The sequence below is a fragment of the Plasmodium yoelii genome, assembly GCF_900002385.2.
Source record: "Plasmodium yoelii strain 17X genome assembly, chromosome: 13".
NCBI lineage: Eukaryota > Apicomplexa > Aconoidasida > Haemosporida > Plasmodiidae > Plasmodium > Plasmodium yoelii.
This window is the reverse complement of record NC_036185.2, coordinates 1381197-1408323: the sequence shown is the minus strand read 5'-3', so window position 1 is coordinate 1408323 and position 27127 is coordinate 1381197. Positions and strand designations below refer to the sequence as shown.

General features: G+C 22.0%; 7 protein-coding genes across 7 annotated transcripts; 4 read left to right on the top strand and 3 right to left on the bottom strand.

Annotated features, from left to right (window-relative positions):
- Nucleotides 1-264: 264 nt before the first annotated feature.
- PY17X_1330200 (glyceraldehyde-3-phosphate dehydrogenase) lies at nucleotides 265-1529 on the bottom strand (the record flags this gene model as incomplete). The annotated part of the gene is made up of 2 exons (XM_726182.1): nucleotides 265-1194; nucleotides 1446-1529. The coding sequence occupies 2 exons, from the start codon at nucleotides 1527-1529 to the stop codon at nucleotides 265-267; spliced, it is 1014 nt and encodes a 337-aa protein (XP_731275.1).
- A 3287-nt stretch (nucleotides 1530-4816) lies between these two features.
- On the top strand, nucleotides 4817-6303 carry PY17X_1330100 (cytochrome c1 precursor, putative; the record flags this gene model as incomplete). The annotated part of the gene is made up of 2 exons (XM_726180.1): nucleotides 4817-4891; nucleotides 5194-6303. 2 exons carry the CDS (start codon nucleotides 4817-4819, stop codon nucleotides 6301-6303), a joined length of 1185 nt encoding a protein of 394 aa, XP_731273.1.
- A 1196-nt stretch (nucleotides 6304-7499) lies between these two features.
- Nucleotides 7500-9178, bottom strand: PY17X_1330000 (conserved Plasmodium protein, unknown function; the record flags this gene model as incomplete). The annotated part of the gene is made up of 2 exons (XM_022957125.1): nucleotides 7500-7950; nucleotides 8079-9178. 2 exons carry the CDS (start codon nucleotides 9176-9178, stop codon nucleotides 7500-7502), a joined length of 1551 nt encoding a protein of 516 aa, XP_022813594.1.
- Nucleotides 9179-10389: 1211 nt separating this feature from the next.
- PY17X_1329900 (conserved Plasmodium protein, unknown function) lies at nucleotides 10390-15564 on the top strand (the record flags this gene model as incomplete). The annotated part of the gene is made up of 23 exons (XM_022957124.1): nucleotides 10390-10396; nucleotides 10515-10633; nucleotides 10789-10921; nucleotides 11025-11163; nucleotides 11265-11343; nucleotides 11440-11613; nucleotides 11725-11777; nucleotides 11959-12017; nucleotides 12153-12362; nucleotides 12477-12587; nucleotides 12765-12868; nucleotides 13188-13403; nucleotides 13498-13568; nucleotides 13684-13754; nucleotides 13867-13967; nucleotides 14065-14141; nucleotides 14232-14310; nucleotides 14431-14616; nucleotides 14723-14780; nucleotides 14895-15004; nucleotides 15173-15226; nucleotides 15339-15429; nucleotides 15536-15564. 23 exons carry the CDS (start codon nucleotides 10390-10392, stop codon nucleotides 15562-15564), a joined length of 2331 nt encoding a protein of 776 aa, XP_022813593.1.
- Nucleotides 15565-17412: 1848 nt separating this feature from the next.
- Nucleotides 17413-21306, top strand: PY17X_1329800 (GTP-binding protein, putative; the record flags this gene model as incomplete). Its single annotated transcript, XM_022957123.1, has 1 exon — nucleotides 17413-21306. One exon carries the CDS (start codon nucleotides 17413-17415, stop codon nucleotides 21304-21306), a length of 3894 nt encoding a protein of 1297 aa, XP_022813592.1.
- A 791-nt stretch (nucleotides 21307-22097) lies between these two features.
- On the bottom strand, nucleotides 22098-22319 carry PY17X_1329700 (conserved protein, unknown function; the record flags this gene model as incomplete). The annotated part of the gene is made up of 1 exon (XM_721312.1): nucleotides 22098-22319. The coding sequence occupies one exon, from the start codon at nucleotides 22317-22319 to the stop codon at nucleotides 22098-22100; it is 222 nt and encodes a 73-aa protein (XP_726405.1).
- Nucleotides 22320-23127: 808 nt separating this feature from the next.
- PY17X_1329600 (conserved Plasmodium protein, unknown function) lies at nucleotides 23128-26844 on the top strand (the record flags this gene model as incomplete). Its single annotated transcript, XM_022957122.1, has 1 exon — nucleotides 23128-26844. One exon carries the CDS (start codon nucleotides 23128-23130, stop codon nucleotides 26842-26844), a length of 3717 nt encoding a protein of 1238 aa, XP_022813591.1.
- Nucleotides 26845-27127: the final 283 nt, after the last annotated feature.

Genomic DNA, 27127 nt, shown 5'->3' with positions numbered 1-27127 from the left:
AATTAGGTTACATGCAGAAATGGAATGGACGTTGCATAATGTAAATAACACGATATATTTTAAGTATTAATTTTAAATGGGAATCATATAAGTATGTTATGAAATGCATAGTATTTTTTATGTTACAACTTCAGAAGGCCTCGAATATTTCATATACATATCATATATGGAAATGGCCTTATTTTTAATACGCATATCTACAATTTAATTATTCTTGATAATTTCAGGAAATATATTTCTTAGTAGGATACGTTAAAAAGCAACTTAATGTTTGGTGATGTGGATAGCCAAATCTAAAAGACGGTTTGAATATCCCCATTCATTGTCATACCATGAGACAATTTTGAAAAAGTTATCATTTAAGGCAAGACCAGCTTTTAAGTCAAAGATAGATGATCTGCTATCATGGACGAAATCTTGAGATACAACTTCTTCGTCGGTATAACCTAATATTCCCTTAAGTGGTCCTTCAGATGCTTCTTTAATTTTTTTAGCTACATCTTCATATTTGGCTGGTTTTTCTAATCTACATACTAAATCGACAACAGATACTGTACCAATTGGAACTCTAAAGGCAACACCAGTTAATTTTCCGTTTAATTCTGGTAAAACTTTTCCTACAGCTTTAGCTGCACCAGTTGAAGCTGGGATAATGTTTAACAAAGCTGATCTACCTGCTCTCCAGTCTTTACCTCCCTTTGATGGTCCATCAACAACTAATTGGTTGGCTGTTGAGGCATGGACAGTGGTCATTAAACCTTCAACAATTCCGAAGTTTTCATGAATTACTTTAGCAATTGGGGCTAAGCAATTTGTAGTACATGAGGCATTGGAAACGATGGTTTGAGAGCTGTTATATTTCTCGTGGTTAATACCCATGACATAAATTGGTGTGTCGTCTTTTGGTGGTGCTGACATGATAACTTTTTTTGCACCTCCCTTAATGTGAGCATTGGATAATTCCTTGGTTAAGAATACACCAGTTGATTCACATACAACATCAATGGCGTGTTTTCCCCATGGAATTTGAGCTGGGTCTCTTTCGTTATATACAACGACTTTTTTGCTTCCAACCATGATACCTCCTTCAGTTGGGGTTACTTCACATGGGAATTTTCCATGAACTGAATCATGCTTTAATAAGTAGATCAAGTGGTTAATATCCATAAATGGGTCATTGATAGCAACTACTTCCTATATAATAAAAAAGGAATGATAAACATGATAAAACATTATTACTCAGAAACTTATTTTATATACAAAAAATAATAAGAAATTCAAAAAAATTGGTACATATATTATTTTTTAAACACACTATAATATAAGGAGCAATATTATTTGAATACCCAATACATTATATACATATTATATATATACATAAGCAAAAATACTTATAATTTACAAAATATATAAATTTATATTTAATGTAGGATCTACAAACTTACAATGTCACTTCTTTCTTGGGCAGATCTGAATACTAAACGACCGATACGGCCAAATCCATTAATTCCTACTTTTGTTATTGCCATTTTTGTGTTTTTTTAAAAATATTATATTTGTTTGAGATAAACAATTTTAATATTATAAAAGTTTTAATTAATTTTAATTATAAAATTATTTAATTAAATTAATTAGAGAGTTTTTGTTTTTAAAACGTGGAAAATTTTTAACTATAAAAGTTTAAGAATTAATTAAGAATATATTTTTTTTTTTATTTAAGTATTTAAAAATTAAATTATTTTTATAATATTTTTTATAGAAATATTGACGTTATTTAAAAAAATATTTTTTTTTGGCAATATATGCTATAAGAGGTGATATGTAGGAAAACTTGCAATAAGTGATAAAAATAAATAAATAATTAATTAATAGTAATATAGGGGAAACATATATTAATAATGTACACCTATGATATACAATAATATTGGATATGCAAATTTATTGCAAGATAAAGTACATTTAGTATTTTGAAATAATATTAGTAATATTCCTATAGTGGTTATCATATATCACACTTCCTTAGTATCAGTTTTGCATGTGTGTGCACGTATATCAATTGCCATATAAATAGTAATATTTATGCGTTCTAATACCGCTACACGATGTATTAAAAGAAATTACTAGTTTTTTTTTTGTTTTTTTCAGAAATAAAGTAGGGTAGGTAATCCATTCGTCTCCTATCATACATAATATATATAATTTTTTTTGTTTATTTAGAGGCACGTTATTTTATAAAATATATATTTTTAATAAAAAACTATATATAAATTTAATATATCGTTAATTATATATTGTATAAGTGCTAAATAAGGAAAGGGGACGTAATAACTATATTATTTATTTTATGTGATTTAAGGTGCTTATATTTTACATTAGGGGCTTCGGTGGTTATTTTTATAATTCTTCTTTAATATGCAACATTTTTGCTATTATAATCATTTGCAGTTTTTATTAAATTGCTATTATATATTATCCATACTAATTTATTTTTTCACTTCATTTTCGGATAATATACTTTCCTTTCCGCATATATATAGCATTTAAAATTGCTAATTTTTATATACTATGAAAAAACTTAAGCCATTTTATTGTAGCATTAAAAATTAATTTAAAATATACATATATAAGTAATTTTAAAAGGAATACTTTATTATATATTTTTGCAAGTTTACTAGGGCTATAAAAAAAAGTGGTTATTCTCATAGTAATATAGCAGCATTGCACGCTGTGAATATAAGTCGCATTTGTGAATACACTATTTATTAGTGAAAGGGATTTTTAAATTTCTTTGAAAATCATATTTATATTCATAAATTAAATACATATTAAAATTTTCTTACTTTTTTGGGGGGTTTGAATAATATACTTCATAGTGTTCTCTTTTCCATAGCTGTTAATTATAGCATACACATATATGCAATATACATATTTTAACTATTTCATTATTTTACATATAAGATATAATAGGAACAAAATATGTTTTGGGGTTATTAAAATGATTGAATGCTTCCAGTTTCAGTTATATATGTGTTTGATATATTTTCCATATATTAATATTTATTGATTATAATGTTTTTTTACTTTTAATTTATGTAATAGAATAAAATACATTTTTTAAGTAATTCGAATTTTATGATAAAAAAACTTTGCTAATATTCCCACACTTTCTATCCTGTGAGTACATATCAACTGAGGCATGAAACATAAGTATTTTATTTTTGATCAATGTAATATACTAAGATAACTTCTCGAATATAAAAATATGATAGTTTATATATATAATTGGAATACAATTTTATTATCCAAATTATGTATATCGTTTTTGAAGAAATGAAAACTAATAAGTATATATTTATATATATTAAATATGTATATTGTACTATTACCAATATATTTCACTTATTATTTTCCATTTCATTTAACTCAGATTATACCATTATTAAATACTTATTATAATTAAAAAATCTGGTCAAAAATGAAATAAGAATACATTTCTATTAATATAATTAAAATATATTTAAAAGAAGGATTTCGGAAATATAATTTTAGTATAGTGTTTAAGACTTTGTTCGATTTTTTAATAACATGAATTGCGCTAAAAAGATAGAATTGTAACAAACAAAAATATATAGGAAATAACATATTTTTTATAAACAAATTTGTTCAGACATGCGCACTATAAAAATTTAAAAATAATTTACGACTAATAGGCTATATTGTTGACATTGTTTTTTTTTTTAATATTTTAAAGTTAGACTATACTATCGTATATATATTATGCATGTGTGTATAAGTTAAAAGTATGACCTTAATATACGTATACAATATATAAATATGAATATATCCATTTTTTATTAATAAGTATCCATCCATAATTTTTCATATAATATTTTTAACACACGCACTTAGTTGAGTGTGTTTTGCGTTAAATATGCACAACCATTTTAGGATTTCACATTTTTATTACTTATGCAAGTACACTGCAATTTTGCCTATTGCATATATTTATTTGTACTAATAATAAACATATAATTATGAAAAATATTCGATGTGTATCTTATCATCCTTCACAAACAAATGAAATATAAAAAAACATAGTTACTAAATTTGAAAAATAATAACATAAAAATTAACCAAACTCATTTTATTTTTTAATTTACACATAAAAGAAAAAACTAAGGAAAAAATAAATATTAAAATGGTAAAAATTAAAAAAAATTAAAAAGTAACTGTATTCCCACTACATTTTTTTGTTCCTAATGTAAAAAGTGTATAAGAGTTAATTACACAGAAAAAAATTTTTTTTTTTCATTTTATATTAATTACATTCATATATTTTTTTCTTTTTCACCTATTTATTTGAATTATATTAATAATACTTAAAAAATATGTAGAAAACCAATTTTTCTTTAAATTAGTTATATGATAATAATAACGATTATTATTATTATATCATGCATATATATATATATACATAATATGCACGTAATATTTTTCCAAAATTGCATAAAGAAAAATAAATTGTAATACATTGTATGGGAATACTAATGTTATTTGAAAACCAAAATAAAATAGTACTGTGTTAAGAGGAATATAAAAGGAAAAAATAATATAGCATTATATATATGACAAATAATATATATCATTTATATATATTTAAGTAAATATGTCCATAATGTAAATTGATTTTATTTATAGTTTGTTAAGTTTTCAAATGATTACATTAATTGTACTTAAGTTTATTTGAATATATAACTTTTTTCACATTTTTTTAATAATAACAATAATAATAAAAGGAAAAAAGGTTCCATAAAATATGGCTGGGGGGGGAGCATTAAATAACTTGTTTCCAGGATATAAAGATAAAATATGGTTAAAGCTTCCATACCAGGTATGAACAATTATGCCTCATCCATTTAGTTAACATGACAATATTTATGTGTAAAATTAGCAACATACATATTATTATACATATGCACAAATATATATATATTTCCAATGTGTATGTACAAATAGAAAAATAACTAAGTTTAAACGTACAAATGTGTGAATTTACTAACCTCTTAATCGCCTATAGTATCTTGACACTTCAGTGGCACATACATTTTTCATTATTTTAAAAATGTTTCTTTACACGTACCAGAATAAATACACACCAATTCAATTTTTTTATTTTTTATTTTTTATTTTTAGCTTCGAATACATTTAATAAAATCATGGAACAATGAATTTGAGAAAAATATATTCAAAGCCCAAATAAAAAATAACAGAATAAAAAACCTAAACTATTATATATTGGATAAATTTAAGCCAAATGACAACTACAGAAATAGTCACACGGATTATAAGAGACAAATATGCAGAGGAACATTAGAAGAAGGATGTGATTTTTTTTTACCAGATAAAAAAAGCCAAGATAGATTAAAAAATCATTTACAGCCATATACAGAAGAAGAAAATGAAGAAAGAAAGAAATATAAATATTTAAATTTAAAGTATTATATATTATTTGCTTTGGGTTTTTCAATAGTGCATAACAATATGCAATCGAGGCCCGTTGCTTGGTGTATGGATTATGAACCACCACACACACCACATTATCCATTTTGGTTTAAGTCCATGCTTCATTCACATGATATACCAAGTGTACGACGAGGGTTTGAAGTATATAGACAAATATGTGCTACATGTCATTCAATGGAGCAACTACAATTCCGTAGTTTAGTTAATGAAGTATATCCAGAAAAAAGAGTAAAACAAATTGCGGCATCATATGATATAGAAGATGGACCAGATGATAAAGGTGAAATGTTTACAAGACCTGGAATTTTAACAGATTCTTTTCCAAAACCATACCCAAATGAAGAAGCTGCAAGATATGCAAATGGAGGTGCATCACCACCAGATTTATCTGTTATAACAACAGCAAGACATAATGGCCCAGATTATATATTTTCTTTATTGACTTGTTATCGTGACCCACCAGAAGGTGTCGCATTAAGACAAGGTTTATATTACAATACTTATTTCCCCGGAGGATCAATATCTATGCCTCCTCCTCTTCAAGATGACATGATTGAATATGAAGATGGAACTCCTTGTAACGTTTCTCAAATGGCAAAAGATGTTGTAAATTTTTTAACATGGGCAGCTGAACCAACTCATGATGAAAGAAAATTAACTGGTCTCAAATTAGTAAGTGGTGCTTTTGTTGCAATGGTATTAATGACTGTTTGGCAAAGATTTTTCTGGACAGTTTATGCAACTAGAAGAATTGATTTTGGAAAAATTAAATATTTATAAGATTTATCTGTTTAGTATAAACAAAATCGAGATAATTACAATTTTTTTTAGTTGCATGCTACTATATCTCTAAATTGGTGTATTCGTAGGGCTATTATATATATCATGAGTAATATATGGGTGACTCTCTTTACCACTATACTAATAGTGAAAAAATCATAAAATGTACGCACATTTCGTGTTCTCTATATATACATAGTTGCGCATATGTAAATGGAGGAGCATATATCTTTAAATACATATAGTTACTAATATATTTTAATACGAATGCAGAGTTAATTGTATTTAGTATACTGCTTAACGTATATGGTTACAAAAAAGTACAAGCCCCTAATTTTTTCCAATGCAATTATATTAAATGAAATTCTTTTATTATTCTGCGATGCAGATTAACAAGATTTTTTCAAATGAATTACAAAAAAAAACTAAAAAAATAGTTCATATTTTTCTTTTATTTTTAAGTAAAACAATATATACCTTTTACATTTTTCTTCAATTTTAATATACATTAAATATATATATAGTGTATTTATTTTATACCAATGCTATAAGACATAATGTTTTGTTAGTTTTTTTTATCCCCACCGATATTATTTACTTATCCTACTTTGGTATTTCATACTATTTTATATTTTTTATTTTATTTTTTTTAATTTTACATTTTATTTTTTTACTAAAAAAATTAAATACGCATTGAACAATAACGTTTCAAAATGGAAATTATTCATTTTTAACGATATAACGAATTATATTTTTTTCTTTTGTTGTTTCTGAAAATATATTTAATATTGCACATTAAAATAAATGAAGAAAAAATAAAATATAATAAAATAAAATAAAAAGTGACAAGTGGTAGAATGGGATATATACGCATTCCATATTAATAAATATCTATAAATTGAATAAGTCAAAAAAATAAAAGTATTATTGAATTAATACAATAAAAAATCGGAAATAGAAAATATATTTAGAAAATAAAAAATAACGAAAAATGCAGAAAATGAAAAAATAACAATAGTAAAAAAAGTTGAGAAAAAATGAAGATATCGTTAAATGTGGAACAACACTACTATCTATTAGCTGATTCTATTGGGGTGCTAACATATATATTTAAGCCCACAGAAATGAATGTATATATATATACAAATATGTGTGTATGTATGGCCCTTTGTGAAAATTAAGAATTATATGATATATTATTGAGAATAAATAGAACGAAAAGTATAGAAGACACAGTAAAGGGAATATATCGTCATAAAGATACATAAAGCAATACATACTAAAAACATTTGTCCATTTGAAAATAAAATAAAACTTTTAAAACGCTCATATGTTCCTTTGTTTAATAATACCCAAAAAAAATCATTGAATTCATTTTTTTTGTATTCATTATATACTTTTGAGCCTTCATTAAAATCTTCTACTAAGATATATCCAATTAAAAAACAAAAAATAAATAAAAATAAAAATATTAATCCCATAAAAAACTTGAATATCCTTTCACAAAAACATTGGGAAAATATTAAAAAAAATATTAATATAAAACTAAAAATATATAATATCAATCCAACAATAGAAAAGAAAAAAACACCGCTACAAACGAAAATACAAGCGAGTGTAATTAGGTAGGACATAGAAGGTGCGTATCTAAAAAGGTGGAAAAATTAAATATGTGAAAATGTATTATATATGCATATGATTAGACATTTGCATAAACTTATGTAATTGATCAATTGAACACAAAGGATATCCAAAAAAAGTGAAAATTGTCTTACATTAAAGTTATTGACATAGAGCTTTTTGAAGTTAATGTTGCGCCTTTATGGATATACATAAAAGACATCAATAATAATACGGATGAAAGAATAAGTATGTTTCTTTTTTTAAGGTCATCTATATATTCAAATAACTTCGCATTTTTATTTTTTTCTCTTACTTGTTTAATTGTTTCTATTGAATCTAAATATATTTTAACAATTTCATTATCATGTTTTACTAACTCGTACTTTGAAATATTAAAAATAGACTTATTATAATAATTATAAATATTTTGAAATTTTTGTGCAAAGATTTTTATTTTTTCAGAATTGGTTATGAAAAGGGGAGAATTATTTTCTATAAATTTATAGAAGCTATCATATACATCAAAATTTATCTGAATATTTTTAATTTTTTCATATAATTCTAACAATTTATTTTCTATTAAAATTTTATGTGCATTATTATTGGTTACTTTTATATCATTAAACATTTTCATTAAATCATCTTTGGTTAATCTTTTTAACAATTTTTCTTTTTTAGTTTCAAGAAATGATTGTCTATCTTTAATCATTTCTAAAAGTTTATTTGCATCAAAAAAACTTATGTCTTTAAAATCATCTGACGCATCTTCAATATCTCCATCGCCTTCACTATCCCCTTTTATCACTTTATCATCTTGGTCATTATTTAAATGATTTATTTTATTTAGTAACATATAATCTGGATGGAATTTTAATGCATCCATGACTCCGATAATTTTTAAAGAAATGTTTTTGCTTATTGATGTTGTATATACTCCAGATGATATTAAAAATAATGATACGATAAATGAACTTAAATATATTGGTCTTAAAAGAGGTTTATAAATAAAATGCCCCAATACTGAAAATAATAAAAGTGTCGCTGCCCCGATTAAATTATATATGCTTAAGTAGTAAATCATTTTATCTTCCCCTGTCGGCACCGTTTTATTTAATAATTTTAGCTCATTCTCATTAATAAAGTGTAATAAAAATATTGAGGAACAAAATATTAAACTAATACCTTTAGACCATGTTCCTATCGCTGTATTTTCAAATCCTCCCTTTTTCTCATGATTACATAAAATACACATTCTGCATAAAAATTAAAAAAATTAATTAATAAAAAAACTGAAAAAACAAAAGGGAAAAAGCGAAAATGATGATAAATTGTAAATCCCAAATCCCCTTATCTATGCTGTCCCATGTATCATAGTACTTCGCCTGTCTATCCCCTTCCCACAGGTGTATATATTTTGTGTATAGGCGCGTGTGTATATATATATATATATATATATATATATATATTTATTTATTTTTGGATTCCTAATGTATATTTCCTTTTTTGTTTCTGAACGGGAGCTATCTTCTATTATAATTTAGATTGTTCCCTTTTACACAATGGGCAAAATAAAAAAACTATTTATAACTTTATGGCTGATCCCCTAATATCTTACATATATTTTCGTCTACTTTTTTTTCATTTTTAAAAAAACATTTTTAACAATTTTTTTCTCTATTAATCATGGATTAAGTCCATAATTTTCCAATAATTTTTACATATTTATGCAAAATACTTTTTTCCCTTAATGCGAAATTATGATAATATATATGAAATAATATGTGCAAATATGCTTTATGACCCTGAAATAAGCAAAGGCTTTACTAAGAAATAGGATTTAACCCTTTTGAAAAACATCTAAAAGACAAACTCGAAACCACACTATTATATATTTTTACTTATGCATTTATATTTTACGTAGTAAAAATGCGAATTTATGAAGGGGATGAATTTGAAATAATAAAATATCTATAAATATTCATGAATATATAAAAATTGAAAAAGATAATATGTAATAACATCTCATTTTTTATTATTTAAAAATACATAAAAAAAATTTTTTTTAATTTTTATGTTATATATATAATATAAAAAAAATAATATGATAAAATATAGTAGCAGTTTAATTATAAGAACAGACACGTATAGACACGTATGCATTTATAAAAATGTGTATCGACAAATTCCTATGATTTAATACATATATACTATTTATTTCTCATTATAATACATTATATTTTGAATTAAATAATAGTACCATATGTTATTCAAATAAAATATGGCATTATATACATATAGGTTCATCTGAACATTTCCCACAAACAGTCCTTATTAAATTATAAGCATACCACAATTTTTTTAATTATATATATTTTTTTTAAATATTTTATATTGTTTAATAACGTATTGGATAAAATATACACATATATATAATCATCCATAAAACCAAGAAAAACAAAAGAAATGGAATGTAATTTTCCTTTTTTCTATATTGTTTTTTACTGTTGTTTATTATTTGTTCTTTTTTCCTTATCAGTTTCATCTATATTTTTAGCATAAAGGGCTTATACATATATTTTTATTTTTAGTGCCACGAGAAGTTATAAAATGGCTGCAGCATTTAAATCTGCCTTATTCTTTTAAAAATATGAAAAATGCGAGCAATGGGATAATAGTTGCAGAAATTATAAACACATATATACCTCAAGTATTTTTTATTATACATAATATTTCAATTTTACTATAATGCAATATTATTATTTTAATAGTTGTATTTTTTAAGAATCTCTGTCTTCTTTTTATAATATTCAAAAAAATAAATATAAATATACATATATTATGCATCTTATAACATTTCGAAAGAGTATCAACATGAACAACCTTGAGAACGGATTTAGCAAAGACATAAAAAAAAAAAATTGGAAATTTTTAAAAAAGCATTTAGAAAGTTTCAATATACTTTTCGATGAAATATCTATTATTAACTCCGATAAAAGTTAAAAAATATAAAATAAGTAAAACTAGGCCATGTATTGAATGTAAATCTTCGAAATATAAACGATTGCATATATTTATATTTCATTTTTTTGCAATTTTAGATTACTTTATAAATTTGTTCATCCAATTATACGAATTTTTTAATGAAAAAAAATGTCAAAATGAATATTATTATACAAATGAGGAGGGTGACCATAGTGTTCCATCCTTTTCGAAGCCTACAATAACACAGAAAATTCGGTAAATATTAAATTATTTAAATATTTACTTTTGTGTTTTTTCTATTTTATCTACTTTTTTTACACCATATATATATATATATATATGCAAACGATTCATAGAGAAAGTGCTGTACATGATATAGTGGATGAAGAAAAAAGAATGATGAGAACATATCAAATAATTAAAGACGCCCAATACGTAATATATATAGATATTTCACTAATTTATCATTAAAATGATGTATTAATCTTTACATTTATATGTATATATTAACAATTTAATGAATTTTATTAGAACATTGCAATGGAAAAGGAGAGAAAAAAAAGAGAAAATCAAAATAAAGGGGAAAAGGAAAAAAAAAAAACGGATTCAAATGATACACATTTATTTAATGAACTTGAAAAAAACTGTAGCATCATAACCATAAATGACATTAGTGATTATGTGGGAAATACTGACATTAAAACTGTAATAAAAACATATTTCTATGAATAAATAAATATAATACATATTCCAAATTACACACATTAATAAAAATAAGTCTAAATATAGATGATGTATTGTTAAACACTTTTCTAGCTTGATTCATTTATTAAAGAAAAGGACAATTTAAAATATTTAACCGTTATGAAGTAATAGACAATAAATTGTATATAATATGCTTATAAATCTATATTAATAGTTTGTGACTATTATTTATTTTATTATATTTTTTGTGTATATGCATACGCATATAAACTGGTGGTTATATTGGATACTGAGTTTGTCTATGCTATTTCCTTATTTTATATTTATTTTTCGATATTAAATTAGTACCATTAAGGGGAAAATCTCCAACGAAAAAAAACAAACACCAAACCAAAATTACGAAGGTTATATACATTTTATGTTTTAATGATTATTTTTAAAATATGATACATTGAAATGTAATAATAGTGCATGTATATATGTTTAGATTAAGTATGCATTCCATTTTTTCCATGCTTCTTGAATTTTCATTTATTTAGACAAAAGTGTGGAAGAAATTATAATTACAATTTTGTCTGAATACATTACGGATTATAAAATGGAGAAAGAAAATGATAATGAATACGTGAAAGAACACAATAAAAAAATAAAGGATATTAGCAAATATCATGAATTCAAATTATATGAGGATAAAGCTGGGGATAATTTATATGCAAATTTTCAATCCATTTGTTTTTTAAAAGAATATGGTAAAAATTGAAAACATTGCATTTTTAAAATATAATAATAATATAAACTATGTATATGTAATATCAATCGTAGTAATGAATATTTGTTCATTTTATATTTCTCTCCTCATTTAGATGTAATAAAGAATATATTAGACACACTAAAGAATTTTAATGAAAATTTCTCTATATTGCTATCTTTGCATCCTGATAAATTTTTTCACATATGGAAGCTATTTTTCCCAGGTTAGAAAAAAATATATAATATAAAATATAAAAGAAATAAATATAGATTACGAATGCAACGTTATTTAACACTTGAATATACTCATTAAATTGGATATCCACATTAACATTTTTTTTTAAATCGATTTAATTAACAATTTTAAAAATATCAAAATAAATTTCTTTATTTTTGGAAAGTGATATCTAGCTCAACATGTGACAACGAAGTTTTTATCTTAATTATGGACTATTTGAAACAGCTTCTAAATTATTTATATATAGAAGACTTAACAACTAAAGAAGTAAATTTAATAATAGTTTATCATTTTGTTTCTATATGCAATAAAATATTTAAATTAGTTATTTATTAAATTTGTGCCTTATATATGGAAATATTTTACCTTCACATTAATAGAAATATATTTACTTTCAAACAAATGTTTTTATCCCAATTTGATTACATTTCATTGTTATTTTTAATGAATATTTGCTTACCAAATCAAAAAAAAATAATAGAAATACCATTAATTTTTTAAATAGACAAAATTGTATGCTTATAATAATCCATATTTTTTTTTATTTTTTTTTTATTTTTTTTTAATTTTTTTTCATTTATTGTAGATTTTGTGTCATGTTATTTTAAAAAGCCTTTTCATTATTGACAAAGATGACTACAAGGATGCCAGATGTTTTTGTGAATTAATAATTTTAATAATAAAAAATGATAAACATATTTTAATGAACATTTTGAACATGATTAAAAATAATATGTCTTTAAATTTCTTTTATCTTTACTTATCTAAACTTTTAAAAATGTCGACAAATTGGGTTCTTTATGTAATGGAAAATATATAATATAAATTATTATATTACCTTAATGTTACAAATATTGGAGCTTTATACATAAATACACATTTATATATCAATACAGGAGAAAGATATAAAGGACATTTATTTGTACTACATATTTATTGGGTTGCATGCAAATAAGGAGACGATTATGTAATTCGTTACGATTTTTTTACATATAAAATAAATTATATATTTACTTTTTTAAATTGACCCCATAAAAAATTAGGCATTACATACACAATATTTTATTTTTATTTTCTCTTAGATTATGTTGTTTGGATATGTTAAGCACAATTAGCATGCACGAAAACTGCTATGATATACTCCCGTTTTCAAGTAAGAAACAACAAACCATTACATTTATTTCTAAATTTTCCTCTATTTCCTCGTGCATATGAATAAATTTATATACAATTAATATATTTTATTATTTCCCGCGCACTTTTAGGCGTATTATATAACATCCTTGAAATGAAGAACATAAGTTATTGCATATTTACTTTTGTTGTAAGCGCTAATATAGTTTCTAAATTAATAGGGAATGATCAGGTTAAACTATAAACATTCATATATGTGTCTATAAATAATAATAAATAGATATATTCATATGGTTATTTTTTTTATCATTTCTTAAATTTAACTGTAGAACAATTCTGGACATAATGCTCATATTAATGAGTTTATAAAAATATGCTATACAATTTTGGAAAATACTAAAAGAAAGTAAAAAAATACAAAATAATATCTCATTTCATATGTAGACCTCTACAAAAGTAATTATTATTTATTTATCTATCATGTTATTTTTTTAAGGGAACTACTATACTTATTTTTGTTGTATTCTTACAAAATAATAAATAAGAATGATGATATTTATGAAATATATTTTATGGTAATCTTTTGAAAAAATATTTTAGAAAAAAAAAATACAAGACAATATATACATATACTTGTTTATTTATGTAATTTAATTTGAAACAATAATATTATTATTAATTATATAAATTTCCAGAAATATAGTAAATTAAGTGATGAGGAGCTCAAGCATTTTATTAGAAATAATATATTTGAAGCATATTTAAGGAATGTTTCAAGTTTTAAAATAATTAAAAAATATTTTTCTAATATCTTCAATAATAATATAAACGAATTAAACAAGGAATGTAATGACACCATTCTTAATTCTCTATTAACCAAGGTAAATATTATTTTGATAGAAATAGTAAAGCCATAAAAATTAAGTAGTATATTATATTTATATAATTTACTTTAATCATTTTTTGTATAATCCTTACTATTTTTAGGGGAAGTTTAAAGAAGATTGTTTTTTAAGAATTTTGAAAGAGTATATTATATATTATGGTAACTTACATGTGTTGAATTTAAACATATTTTATTATTTTGTTTTAATTATTTTTTATTACTGATTAGATACTTATATTTAAATACCAATTTTTTACATTATACTTATTGTAGATAATATGGAGACAACTAAATATTTAGAAATATACAATAAAATTTTTGAAGATCTCATAGAAAACCTATTTTCCGATCAGCATACAACTTTCGAATTATCAAAGGATATAGTAATTATATATTGAAAATTTGGATATAAGACATTCATGTTTCATACTCTTAATTTTTCATAGTGCACATATATATATATAGTTTGCCGAAATGTGTGTTATGGAAAATATATATATTGAATTGGTAGTCTAATAATATATACTTATTTATTTTTTCTATTTTTTAAGTTAAATATCTTTTGGTTATCATCAAATCCTAAATTAAAAGTAAAGTATTTTGAGGTATCCAGAAAAAAACTAGGACAATTAAATTTAAATATATATTAACTTTAGAAAACAATAGAAATAATATATAAATTAGAATACACATCTCATAATTTACATCGTTTTATAGATATCTGTTAATCATTTTAAAAAAACATTATTATCGAACAAACATAACATGCATTCTCACACTAAAGAGTATATTGGAATTTTAGAACAAGGTTAATATAATTTAAAAATAAATATATAAACGTAAAGATTTTTTATGTGAAAAAATATATTACAATCATAAGATAAACTCATGTTATAAATACCATTTATTTTTAGACACTAATTTAAAGGAATTGATAAATTAAAAAGAAAAATATATCAAAGACATTTTAAAAGAAAAAACGTTATAAATATAAAGACCTCAATTCATACAACATTATAATGCAACAATAACTATAATTTTTATAGTTCAAAATAAGTTGAACAAAATAATAAAATTTACTAAATTTGTTAGTAATATTTTTAATGTCTTATTGAACAAATTTTTATATGACACATTTTCTCTATTCTCATATATATTGAAAAATACTCACATAATCGGTATATACTTTTTTTTTATTTCTTATAATGTATTTTTTAAATAAACGTATTTATAAATAAGTATTCTTATATATTTTAACGTTTATAGTAAATTTGTATGAAAAATAAATTTTCACAAATGCATATGAATGTAAATAAAAAAAATTATTTAAAATGAATATCATTGTAAATGATACTTTAATAAAGACATATTAATTTTGTTTCGGGATGAATAAGGTATCCTATATTATAGGTATAAATGATATAAAGAAAACAGAATAATTTTACTATGAAAATTCGATGATAATATAATTTATGTTTGTATTATATTTTGCCAATAACTTTAATTAATTGGTTAATTAATTAAGCATGTGTGTGTGTAAACCCTGAGAGGAGATTTTTATTGATATATACTTATGAGTAAAAAATGAAATTATATTTTATTTTTCTTGATATTAAAAGGGTTGAATAAATAGTTGAAGGATATAATTATAAGTTCCAATCTGGTGAAATAAGGGAAAGAAAAAAAGTCTACACATTCAAACACTTATAGGTTATATGACCTTAATAAATAAATTAAGACACATAATGAGTGTTACTATAATATAATATGTATATATATACATTATAAAGATATATAATATTTTCATGTTAGTAAAAATACAATAAGTGTAACAAATTGGTCACCCTTTTTTATTTTAAATTGTTACGAACAAATTATAGTATGAACATTATATATAAATATTATTTTTTTTCATTTTTTATTGTCACGAACTTATATATATTTGAATTTATTTTAATAAAAACAAATATGCATAATTTCCATTTCAAGATATATTCTTCATAATAACCCCAATAATATTGTTTTTAAAATATTGCATATGCCGAATTATAATTTTTTTTCACACTTAAATAATATTTCTTATTTTTTTTTTTATTTCTTATTTCCTTTTTTACAATAAATTTATTAATGGGGAAAGTGAACAAAGCATATATATTGACATAAATATTGAAATGATAATATATTTGTTTAATTACGCAAAGCTATAAGCACTTGCTTATGTATATATTATAATACACAAAATACTACTATTGCAAAACGCATTCAAGCCATAATATATAATTATATATGCTTAATAATATGAAAAGTTAAAATAGCGAAATATCAAAAATGAAAATACACGGCTCTCGTATTATTTAAGCTATTTTATTTTAACACTAATTATATTTTATTTTATTTATTTTTTATTTATTTTTACATTTATTCCTTTATCATTATTTTTATTTATTCATTATTTTTTTAAAATATATATAACATTTTTTTTAATTAACGTAAATTTCTTTTTTCCCCTATTTGCCATTATTTCCCAATGTATAGTATTATTTAAGATATAAATTGTTATATTATTTTTTTTTTTTACGAAAAATTTGGTGATATTAAATAAACATATATTTGTAACATAAATTTCACTTTATATGGCATTATGTATTTATATATATTTATATAAATGTACTTAATTCTGCTCCGATGCTCACTAAAAGGCATTTACATGTTCAAAAGTATACTTAAGTGTATGTAAATGCATAATTGTGAATTGGTAAATAAAGCGAATTAAGTTTGGTCATAAAAAAAAATGAAAAGAGCATTTTTTTGCCTATTGTTCGTAGTTATAAATTTATTAACAGTTTACTGTGATGGTGATAGTGAGAATAATGGACAAAATGTAGAGGATGTAAATAAAACTGATTATGATTCATATGAAGATGATATTGACGAAAATAATTTTGAAGTCCCCATTGATTGTGAAGGGGGAGAGTGTTTGAATTCGATGGATAATATAAACAAAATGATTGATGAGAAAAAAGATAAAATACGAAGACGAAAAAAACGAGGAAAACCAATACAAATAGTGAAACCAAATGTAAATCACACAGAATTAATTATAATAGAAGAAAATTTAGCAATTTTGAAAAAAATAAGCAAACCAATTGCAATTGTATCCGTTTTAGGAGATATGCACACAGGAAAATCATTTTTACTTAACTTAATAAATGAGCAACTAGTTGATGATATTAATAAAAGAGATAAAACTATTGAAAATGGTTTTAAAGTTGGAAATGATATAACTGCTAGTACATATGGTATATGGATATGGTCTGAACCAATTGTAATAACAGTACAAAAATTAAAAGAGATGTATGAATATATAGATAATAATTTTACATCTTTTGTTAAAAGCTATGAATATGAAAAAGACGAATATAATGAAGAAATAATAGATTTATTAAATTTATATAAATCTGATAATTGGATTTCAAAAGTGCATGATTTAAATTTAAATGATACCGACGAAGTTAATCTTATATTAATGGACACACAAGGTTTGAACAGTCCTAATGTAAATAAAAGGTATGATGAAATATTATATGCTTTAACAAATTTGATATCTACTGATATAATATTTTTAACAATGAAAATGATAAATAATAAAGATTTAGAATTTATTGAAAATATAACAAAAGATGCAAACTTATTTATGTTAAGAGCTTATACAAGATCTAATGGTTCTACATTTTCAATTAAAAAAACAAAATTTGATAAAATATTAGATAATATGAATAATATAGAAAACAATTCGTTAATATTAGAAAGTATAGCTTCTAAAAATTTGATGTGGGTAGTGCATGATTTTAGTCAACGTTTAGATGTAAGAAAAGGAAAGTTATGGCTAGATATATTATTAAATTCAGATAGAAGAGATTTAGATATTAAATATTGGAGAAAAATTATATCTAATAAAAGTAAAGATAAATATGACGCTTATACAACAAAACAAAAAAAAATTGCATACTTAACATATACAAAAGATGGAAATAATGAACCAACTAATGAAATGTCCACTAATTACAAATTAGGAGTATTATATAAAAATATTGATTGTGTTTTGTTAAGACATATGTATAATAATAAAGATCTTGATTTTACAAATGTAAATTTGAATGATTTAAATGATGAATATAAAAATGACATTATGGTACTACGATATAAAATATATTTAAGAGCATTGATGCATCCTAAAAAAATGTATTCTAATGTTCAGATGAATAATATTATCAATAAAATTATAAAAGAAAAAAAAGGTAAAAATGACACAAAGGAAAATAATAGCTCTACTATCAATAATAATATGGATGATGAAGTAAATGATATGTCAGAAGCTCATAGCAGATATATGTCAGGAGATGATATATATGATTTTATCACATTTTTAGTTAAATCTGCAAATCAAAATTTATTTACTAATGTGAACCAATTTTTTAAACAGTTTAAAATTAACAGAGCTGAGATAAGTAGAAATGATTTAATATTTTTATATAAAAAATATTTATTACAATTTATGGAAAACGATGATGTCGAATTTATTAGTTACATGAATGATGATAGTGATGAGTTTATAAAAAGTTTAGAATCAAAGTTAAATAGTAATGAAAAGGATGGAAACAATAAATCTCAAAATGATTCGTCATATAATGAAGATTTTATGGATGAAGAAGAAGAAAGAGAAGTGCATCAAAAAAAAGATGTTTATAAACAATTACCACCTTTAATTAATGAAATAACTAAATACGAAGAATTAATTAGAGAACAAATATTAAATATATGGTATAAGTATACTGAAAGTGATTTTCATGATGAAGAAGAAAAGGAATTAATAAAAGATATAGAATCTAATTTATATGAAAGATTAGACTTAATTAAAAATGAAATGATCGCATTGGGAGAAGCAAACATTAAAAAGTTTTGTAAAATTGCTTGTGAAGATGCTTTACAAATAGTTGTAGAAGATATAAAAATGAAAAGTGATCAATATCCAATTAAGCAAAAAGAATTAACTGTTTTTTTTGAATCAGTTAGCTACAACTTACTTAAATATTTAGAAAAAAAACTTTCTAAAAATTCTGAAAAATTAGATCTTATATATTATAAAGATGAAATATGTACCCCATTAATTAATAACACATTTCAAGAATTTTATTATTTAAAAAAGAAAAATATAACATTAAATGAAAATAAATTAAAATCATATTTTGGAAATGCCGTATCAAAAGGAAAGGAAGTTTTTGAAACTTTAGCAGAAAGCACTGATAATATCACAGAGTATTTTAAAAATAAAAATGTATTTTATACAGTTTTAGATAAATGGAATGCAGAAGCTATAAATGTTTATATGGCTACTTTAAGTGATTTTTCAAAAGAAGAAAAAGAAATTGGTGATGAATATTTAGTTATTTTAGATAATAACATAAAAGAATTAAAACAAAAAGCTTTAGAAAAATGGAATAACCATTGTAAAGACAAAACAAATGCTTTATATAATATGCATAAAAATAATTTAAAAAATAATTTCCTTGAAAATTTTAATTTCCCATTAGATGAATTAGTATTACAAGATATATTTTTAAGTTTAAAAAATCAAGAAGAATTGAAATACATGGAAATATATTGTGCTAATGAAGAATCATGGCTTTCTGAATATAAAAACTTTTTAGAATTAACTGATGAGGTATATAAATTTATTAAGGATGAAAATTTAAAAGCAATACAAATAACTTGTCAGCAGCCTTTAGACGATTTAAAAAATTCAATAAAAGGAGAAATACATAATTATTATTTATGGAGATCATTAAAAATTACATTATTTAATAGAGCACTTGTTGTACTTTCTAATAATATAGAAAATATTTATTTAAAAAATCAAAGAGAAAATAAAATACAACCTTCAATTGAAGAAAATTTTACTTTAAAAAATCCACAATATAGAAAAATCTCAAAAGAATTAATGAGTAAAGTTATTAATAGATGGTTAAATAATGATATATATAATATATATTATCCAATTATAAGAAAGCAATTAATACATAAAATAATTTGCTATCTTGGTATAATTATATTATTATTTATATCATCATTAATTTTATATTTTAAAAAATTCCATGCAAGCTTCTTATTCTTAATAACAATTTCCTTATTTATGATATTTGGATATGCACAAATATCTTTATATATGAAGAAATTTTTTAGGCACATTGTATTTTATATGTATGAAGGTATAGCTAACGTTTTTGGAACAGAGGGGGCTATAATTTTTACTATTTTATTAATTTCCACTACTGCAATTTATTTATACAATTATCATATTGTTAAATTTAAAAATAAAGTTGCAAAAAATACAAAAAAACTTTTACAATCACAAAATATTATGAACTTGTCTGGTCTTGGAGGCTTTAAAGATATGAGCGCCTCTAATCCTAAAATGAGAATATTCAAACCAAATGTTATTAAATTTGATGACTTTGAAAAAGATAGTAAATATCATTCATCGAATATCCCTCATGAATTTAAATTAAATAATGATGCATCTCAATTTATGGATCTTAAAGAAAGAGGAAATCGAGGAAACAAAATGGATGATTATGCGTCTTACAATAATCCAAGCAAATTTCATAGAAGATCATTCTTGGGTTAATCATAATGGGATGTTTTTATTTCACTGACCTTTACATAATCAAAAGTTCTAAATCGTTTATAGTAAACATGTTTTAGAAAAATGTTTTTAAACTTTGTCAACCTTAAAAAATAAGACGCATATATAAATTATACTCAAGTACAACACAAATTCATTTTGTCATTATAGTATAATGATATATAATAGTTTACTTTGTATTAATTTTATTGGATTATTTTTATTTTTTGTATTTTTAAATGTGCATTTTCAGTTGTTTTCAATCCATTAATTTTATTAATTTTGAATTGAAAATTATTGTTAATCATTTTATTTGCATTTTTTATTATATATTTAAAAACATCTATTTGTTTCGTTCTTTCCATTTTAATTATGTTTATATCGATATTATATTATCATATATTTATTTTTTTTACATAAACATTATGCTTGTTTTAAAATTGTATATTTATTCAAACATAGATTTTCTTATGTTTTCACATTATTTTTGCCCTTTTGAATTGTTAATTATATTAAGCTTAAAAAATGCATTATAGAAATGAAAATACGAAAAAAAAAAGGGTGAAATAATATGAACATAAATTATTAAATACACTTTTTGGACATTAAAAATGGTAAAAAAATAAACCTTATTTTTGAGGGTAATATTGATCTAGTACAATATTCTAAATTATTTTAATAAATTATAATATAAAAAATAGTACACACAAACTTATACGAAAAAAAGGAAAAAATTGCAAAAGGTTTGCATGTGTGTATATGTTTTTTTTTGTGCCTTTTTATTTTTGGGAGTTTTATATAGCCTTTTTCCCAGTATATAAAGTATTCCTTGTATCATCCAATCCTATTCGATCATGAACATAGTTCAACTTTTTACTACACGTTTTTTCAAATATGGTTATTTCAGGTAGGCATTTTGTTATGTCATCATCATGTTTGTGCAAACATAAAATTAATGGCTGCATATTACACACTACTTGGTCTTTTAACTTGGAACCAACCTTAAATTCGCTCATCTACACATTTAAAAAGGGAAGAATAATATTTTTAAATTGAAAAAGTTAACAAAACATACACTCTATGTACACATTTATCATGAATGTATTTGATAATTTTATAAATAAATTTTCTATGCTTAATTTTGTCCTTTTGAACAAATTGTGAAATTAGTAATATGCATATTATACTATGTAATGCATATATATTTTCATGTGTATTACATTTATACAAATACATCGAAACATATATATAACCACATTTATTTAAAGTAAAAAAAAAAAAAAAAAAAAAATGATATTACCTTATAATTCGTTTCAGTTTTATTTTATTAAATCGATATATAAATCATATACATTTCAAGAAATATATTTTTATCAAACTAATTTTAATGAAGTATCATTGCATAAAGATTATTTTTTTATGATAACAATAAAACCAATGTTAGCATATTTTTATTTTGAACAAATTATATTAAAAAATGATAATCCATATATTTTTATTTCGCTACTTGCTATCTATATATTTGTGGAATAGCATTATGTAAATAATGATATATAATCGGAGATATAATAAATTTAAAAAGTTTGTTATTTTTTTTTATTTCACAATATGCGAATAATTATGTAATTGAATAAATATATGCATAGAGCAATGCAATAGATTTTATTAGTTTTTTTTTTTTCATTCTTTTTTTATTTCAAATTTTTTTTTTTTTTGTTAATGTGATTTTGCTAAAAAAACTATATTAATTATGCACATAATATTTAAGCCTATATATCAATTGTAGTTATATATATTTAAGCATATGTTTCGTTCGATAGTAAAATGAAAGTAGACTTAAATGAAATATTCCAAAATTATAACTACAATGAGACGGTAAAACAAATAGAAAGCTTACGCAACACTATAACTAGTAAGGAGGATAGTATAAAAGAATTTTTGCGGAAAAAAAGCAGCAATGTTATTAATAATACTATTAAGATTAAGAATATATACTCTAGTGTATATAATATAAAAGATAATTTGGATAATATAATTACGAGTTATGAAGATTTAATTGATGATGTTAAAAATACAACAGCTGTTAATTTTAAAGAAGTTTCATCATCATCCTATAAAAAAGAATTATCAAATTTTGAAAAGACCGTTGTAAAGGATGTATGGAATAAAAAATATGAAAGTTATGAGTTTTTATTTCAAAATTCTTTTTTTGATTTATTAAATAATGAAGAAAATAATTATTATGATTTTATGAAAAAAAGCAAAGAAGAATTAGTTAATTATGATTGTTTTTATTTAAATAATTATACAAACAACATATACTTTGATATTAATAAAAAAGTAAGTGAAGAAAATTATATATATGTCTTAAATAAAATATATACAGACATATTTATATGCCTGAAGTTTCTTAATTCACTTTTTAAAAATCAAATAATTAGAGATATTTATATAAAAATATTTAATAATAAAAATTCAGTTAAATATCTAAATTCATATATATATAAACATAAAGAAAACTTTTCAAACATTATATTAAAATTGATTTATTCTTCACATTATAATTTAACTTATAGCACATCCAGTAAAATTAAACTAATCACAAAATCATTAATTGTCTTGTTAATATATTGCAATGAAAAAAATGCACACACAAATGAAATAATAAAAGGTGATATTTTTGAAAACATTTTGGAAAGCAGAATGAATTTAATATATAATTTAATTGGTCAAAACAAAGAAGAAAATGATACTTCCAAAAGTATAGTTAATGCAAATGGTGATAATAAATCTTATTACCCATATCATGATGTTTCTTTCGAAAGTTTAAAAAATAACTTTAAAAAAGCTACGTACTTATTATTAAATACCAAATATACTTTGATGTTGTTAGCACGTTTTGATCCTCAAAAAATTCATAAAATATTGAATGAAGAAATTGTTTACGATTCAGTTAAAAACGTAATTAATTATAATTCACAAACTAGTTACACTAATGATGAAGATAATATGACATTTTCGAGTGAGTTGAAAAATAAATCGAATATAACAGAAATAAATCAAAATCTTGAGAACAATGAAAATAATAAATTTATCCAACTGATGAAAAATGATTTGTTTATATTACAAGATATATTTTTTCAAAATAATAATGATAATAGGCAAACTAATAAAGTGAACAAAATCAAGTCATATTATAATCACGCCATTAATAACATTGACGAAATAAACAACATCATAAATAAAAATGATATATCCAAATTCAAACTCCTATATAAAAGATATACAGAATGTGCTGTTGATATATATAGGTATATGATAAAATTATTACACGACTATTATTATAAAAATAAATATAGTTGTATATATGAACATTTGTTCACAAAATATGACGACATAAAAATGTTTCAAAAAAAATTAAGACGAGATATATTAATAAGAGAAAATTATTTTAACAAATATATAAACGATGTTAATGTTTATATATATTATAATAACAATTTAAATTTTATTCATGATAGAATTTTTGAAACATATATTTTTCTTTTTTTAAATAAGTTTATATGTGCAATACCATTCTTTGATTCAAAGGATATTAACAAATGGAAAATAATAATTTTAAAATTTTTGAAAAATTTATTTCATAATATATCATTGTCTTATCATAATAATTATATTATTCAAGATTATATATTTTATTCTTTTCTTTTAAATTCATTTTATTTTTTTTATCAATTTTATAATAATAATGATCTGGAATGTGTATATTCAAAATTTTATCAAATCGAAAAATATTCAAATGAAGCTAATAAAATTAAGGAAAACAATGACATGGGTTTATCTCAATATTTTTTAACAAATAAAAATGCATTAAAAGAAAAAATTTTCCATACAAAATTTAAAGAGTTAATAAAAGAAAAAATAAATCCGTTAATATATTCTGCATACAAACTTATTATATTTATAGAAAATAAAGAAATGATAAAAAATTGTAATGATACAAATTTTTTGTTTATCAGTGATGATCAAAATAACGTTAATTTTTTCGACATATTTAATTCTTTTGTAAATTTATTGAATGTTCCAAGTGAAGCCCAATTTAATTGGAAAAATCAGATTGACCAAGATGATAAAAAAAACAAAGACATATATTTGGATAAATTAAACAAATTTGATCTTCTAGATGGCTTTTTAAAATTCAATTATGACATTTCTAAGAATGTGAATTTGTCAAAAAATGAAAATCATGAAGATCTGTCTAAAAATAAAAATTTTCATATTTCAGATAATACTAACATTAATAATTATGATGGTATGGAAAATAATTTTAACATATCAGAGCAAGCTACTACTAAACAGATAGAAATAAAAGAAAAATTGAATGAAAAAGAATATGCCGAACTTTATTTTTTTATGAATCTATTCAAATATAATAATAAAAAAGACTTTAACGAATTTTTAGATTCTTCAAAAGATGAAACTAATAAAGACACGAATAATACGTATAGTAAAATTCTAAAAGAAGAAGAAGAAGAAGAAGAAAGGAACTTCCTTGTAGCGGATATAAAAAGCATATACTTTTCTTTAGTATATAAAATGTTTAAAATAATATTAAAATGCTTGTGTATAGAATATTTTGGCAACTTAGAAAAATATTTATATTCTTATATTCCGATCTTATTTAATAATGATATAAAAAATATAACATGTGAAAAAGTAAATTGTCATTTGGTAAATATATTTATGTTTTCAAATATTTTGATATTATATATTGAAAAAGTTATGAATACAAATATGTATAGAGATATTATAATTTTTATTATAAAACTATTATTGCAAAAAAAAATATTTTTTATTTATTATATATTTATTGAAAAGATAAAAAAAATGTATGCCTCAATCATTGGAAAAATAAGCCAAGATGGATACAATAAAAATATTTTAGATAAAAAAATAACAGGATTATATAATATTATACTATTGGATTTAAGTTTTGCAGATAAAATATTAGACAAAAATACAATAGTAAATAAATCACTATATGAAAATCTTATTTCAAGATATCGTAAATATAAAAAATACTACATTAAATCTTGCCTTTATTTTATTGATATATATAAAGAAAAATATAATGCATATAGTGATAAACAAATAAGTAGTAATAATATAACAGAAAATAATAATTTTTTTTACAAAAAAATTAATAAAGAGTACACTGATAATGAAAAGGAGGTCAACTATAATAATAGCCCTTCTAACAGTTTACTCAAAATGATAATTGACAATGTATTAGTAGAACTAAATAAATTCGATAATCTTAGTAACATTATTTTTCAAAAACATATATTATCATTATCTCAAGGCATGATTAAAAATACTTACTTTTTATATTATTTATTTGTTCACGATTCAATTATAAATAATATATTTATAGATGTGCTAGAGCCTAAAAATCCATCCCTAGAAATTTTCACTTTCAATCAGGTTCTCGCAATTGATCATTGCTTTATTGAAGAGAAGTTACTCGATTTTTTTTTTTAATCTTCATTTAAGTTTTTTTCAATTTTTATCTTCCAGTTAAATTTTGTTCATTTTTAGCTTTCTATTTTAATTTTGTTCATTTTTACCCTTCTATTTAATTTTCTCCATTTTTTTGTTCCATTTTTAAGCTTAAAATTGATACACATGGTATAGCGCTTGTCTTTCTCGCATTTTTCATTTTTTTTGCATATTATGTGTACATATATGCATAATATTTTTTTTAAGGGCATATTTTCCAAAATTTCCCTTTTTTATTTATGTTAAATTTAATATTCCTATGTTT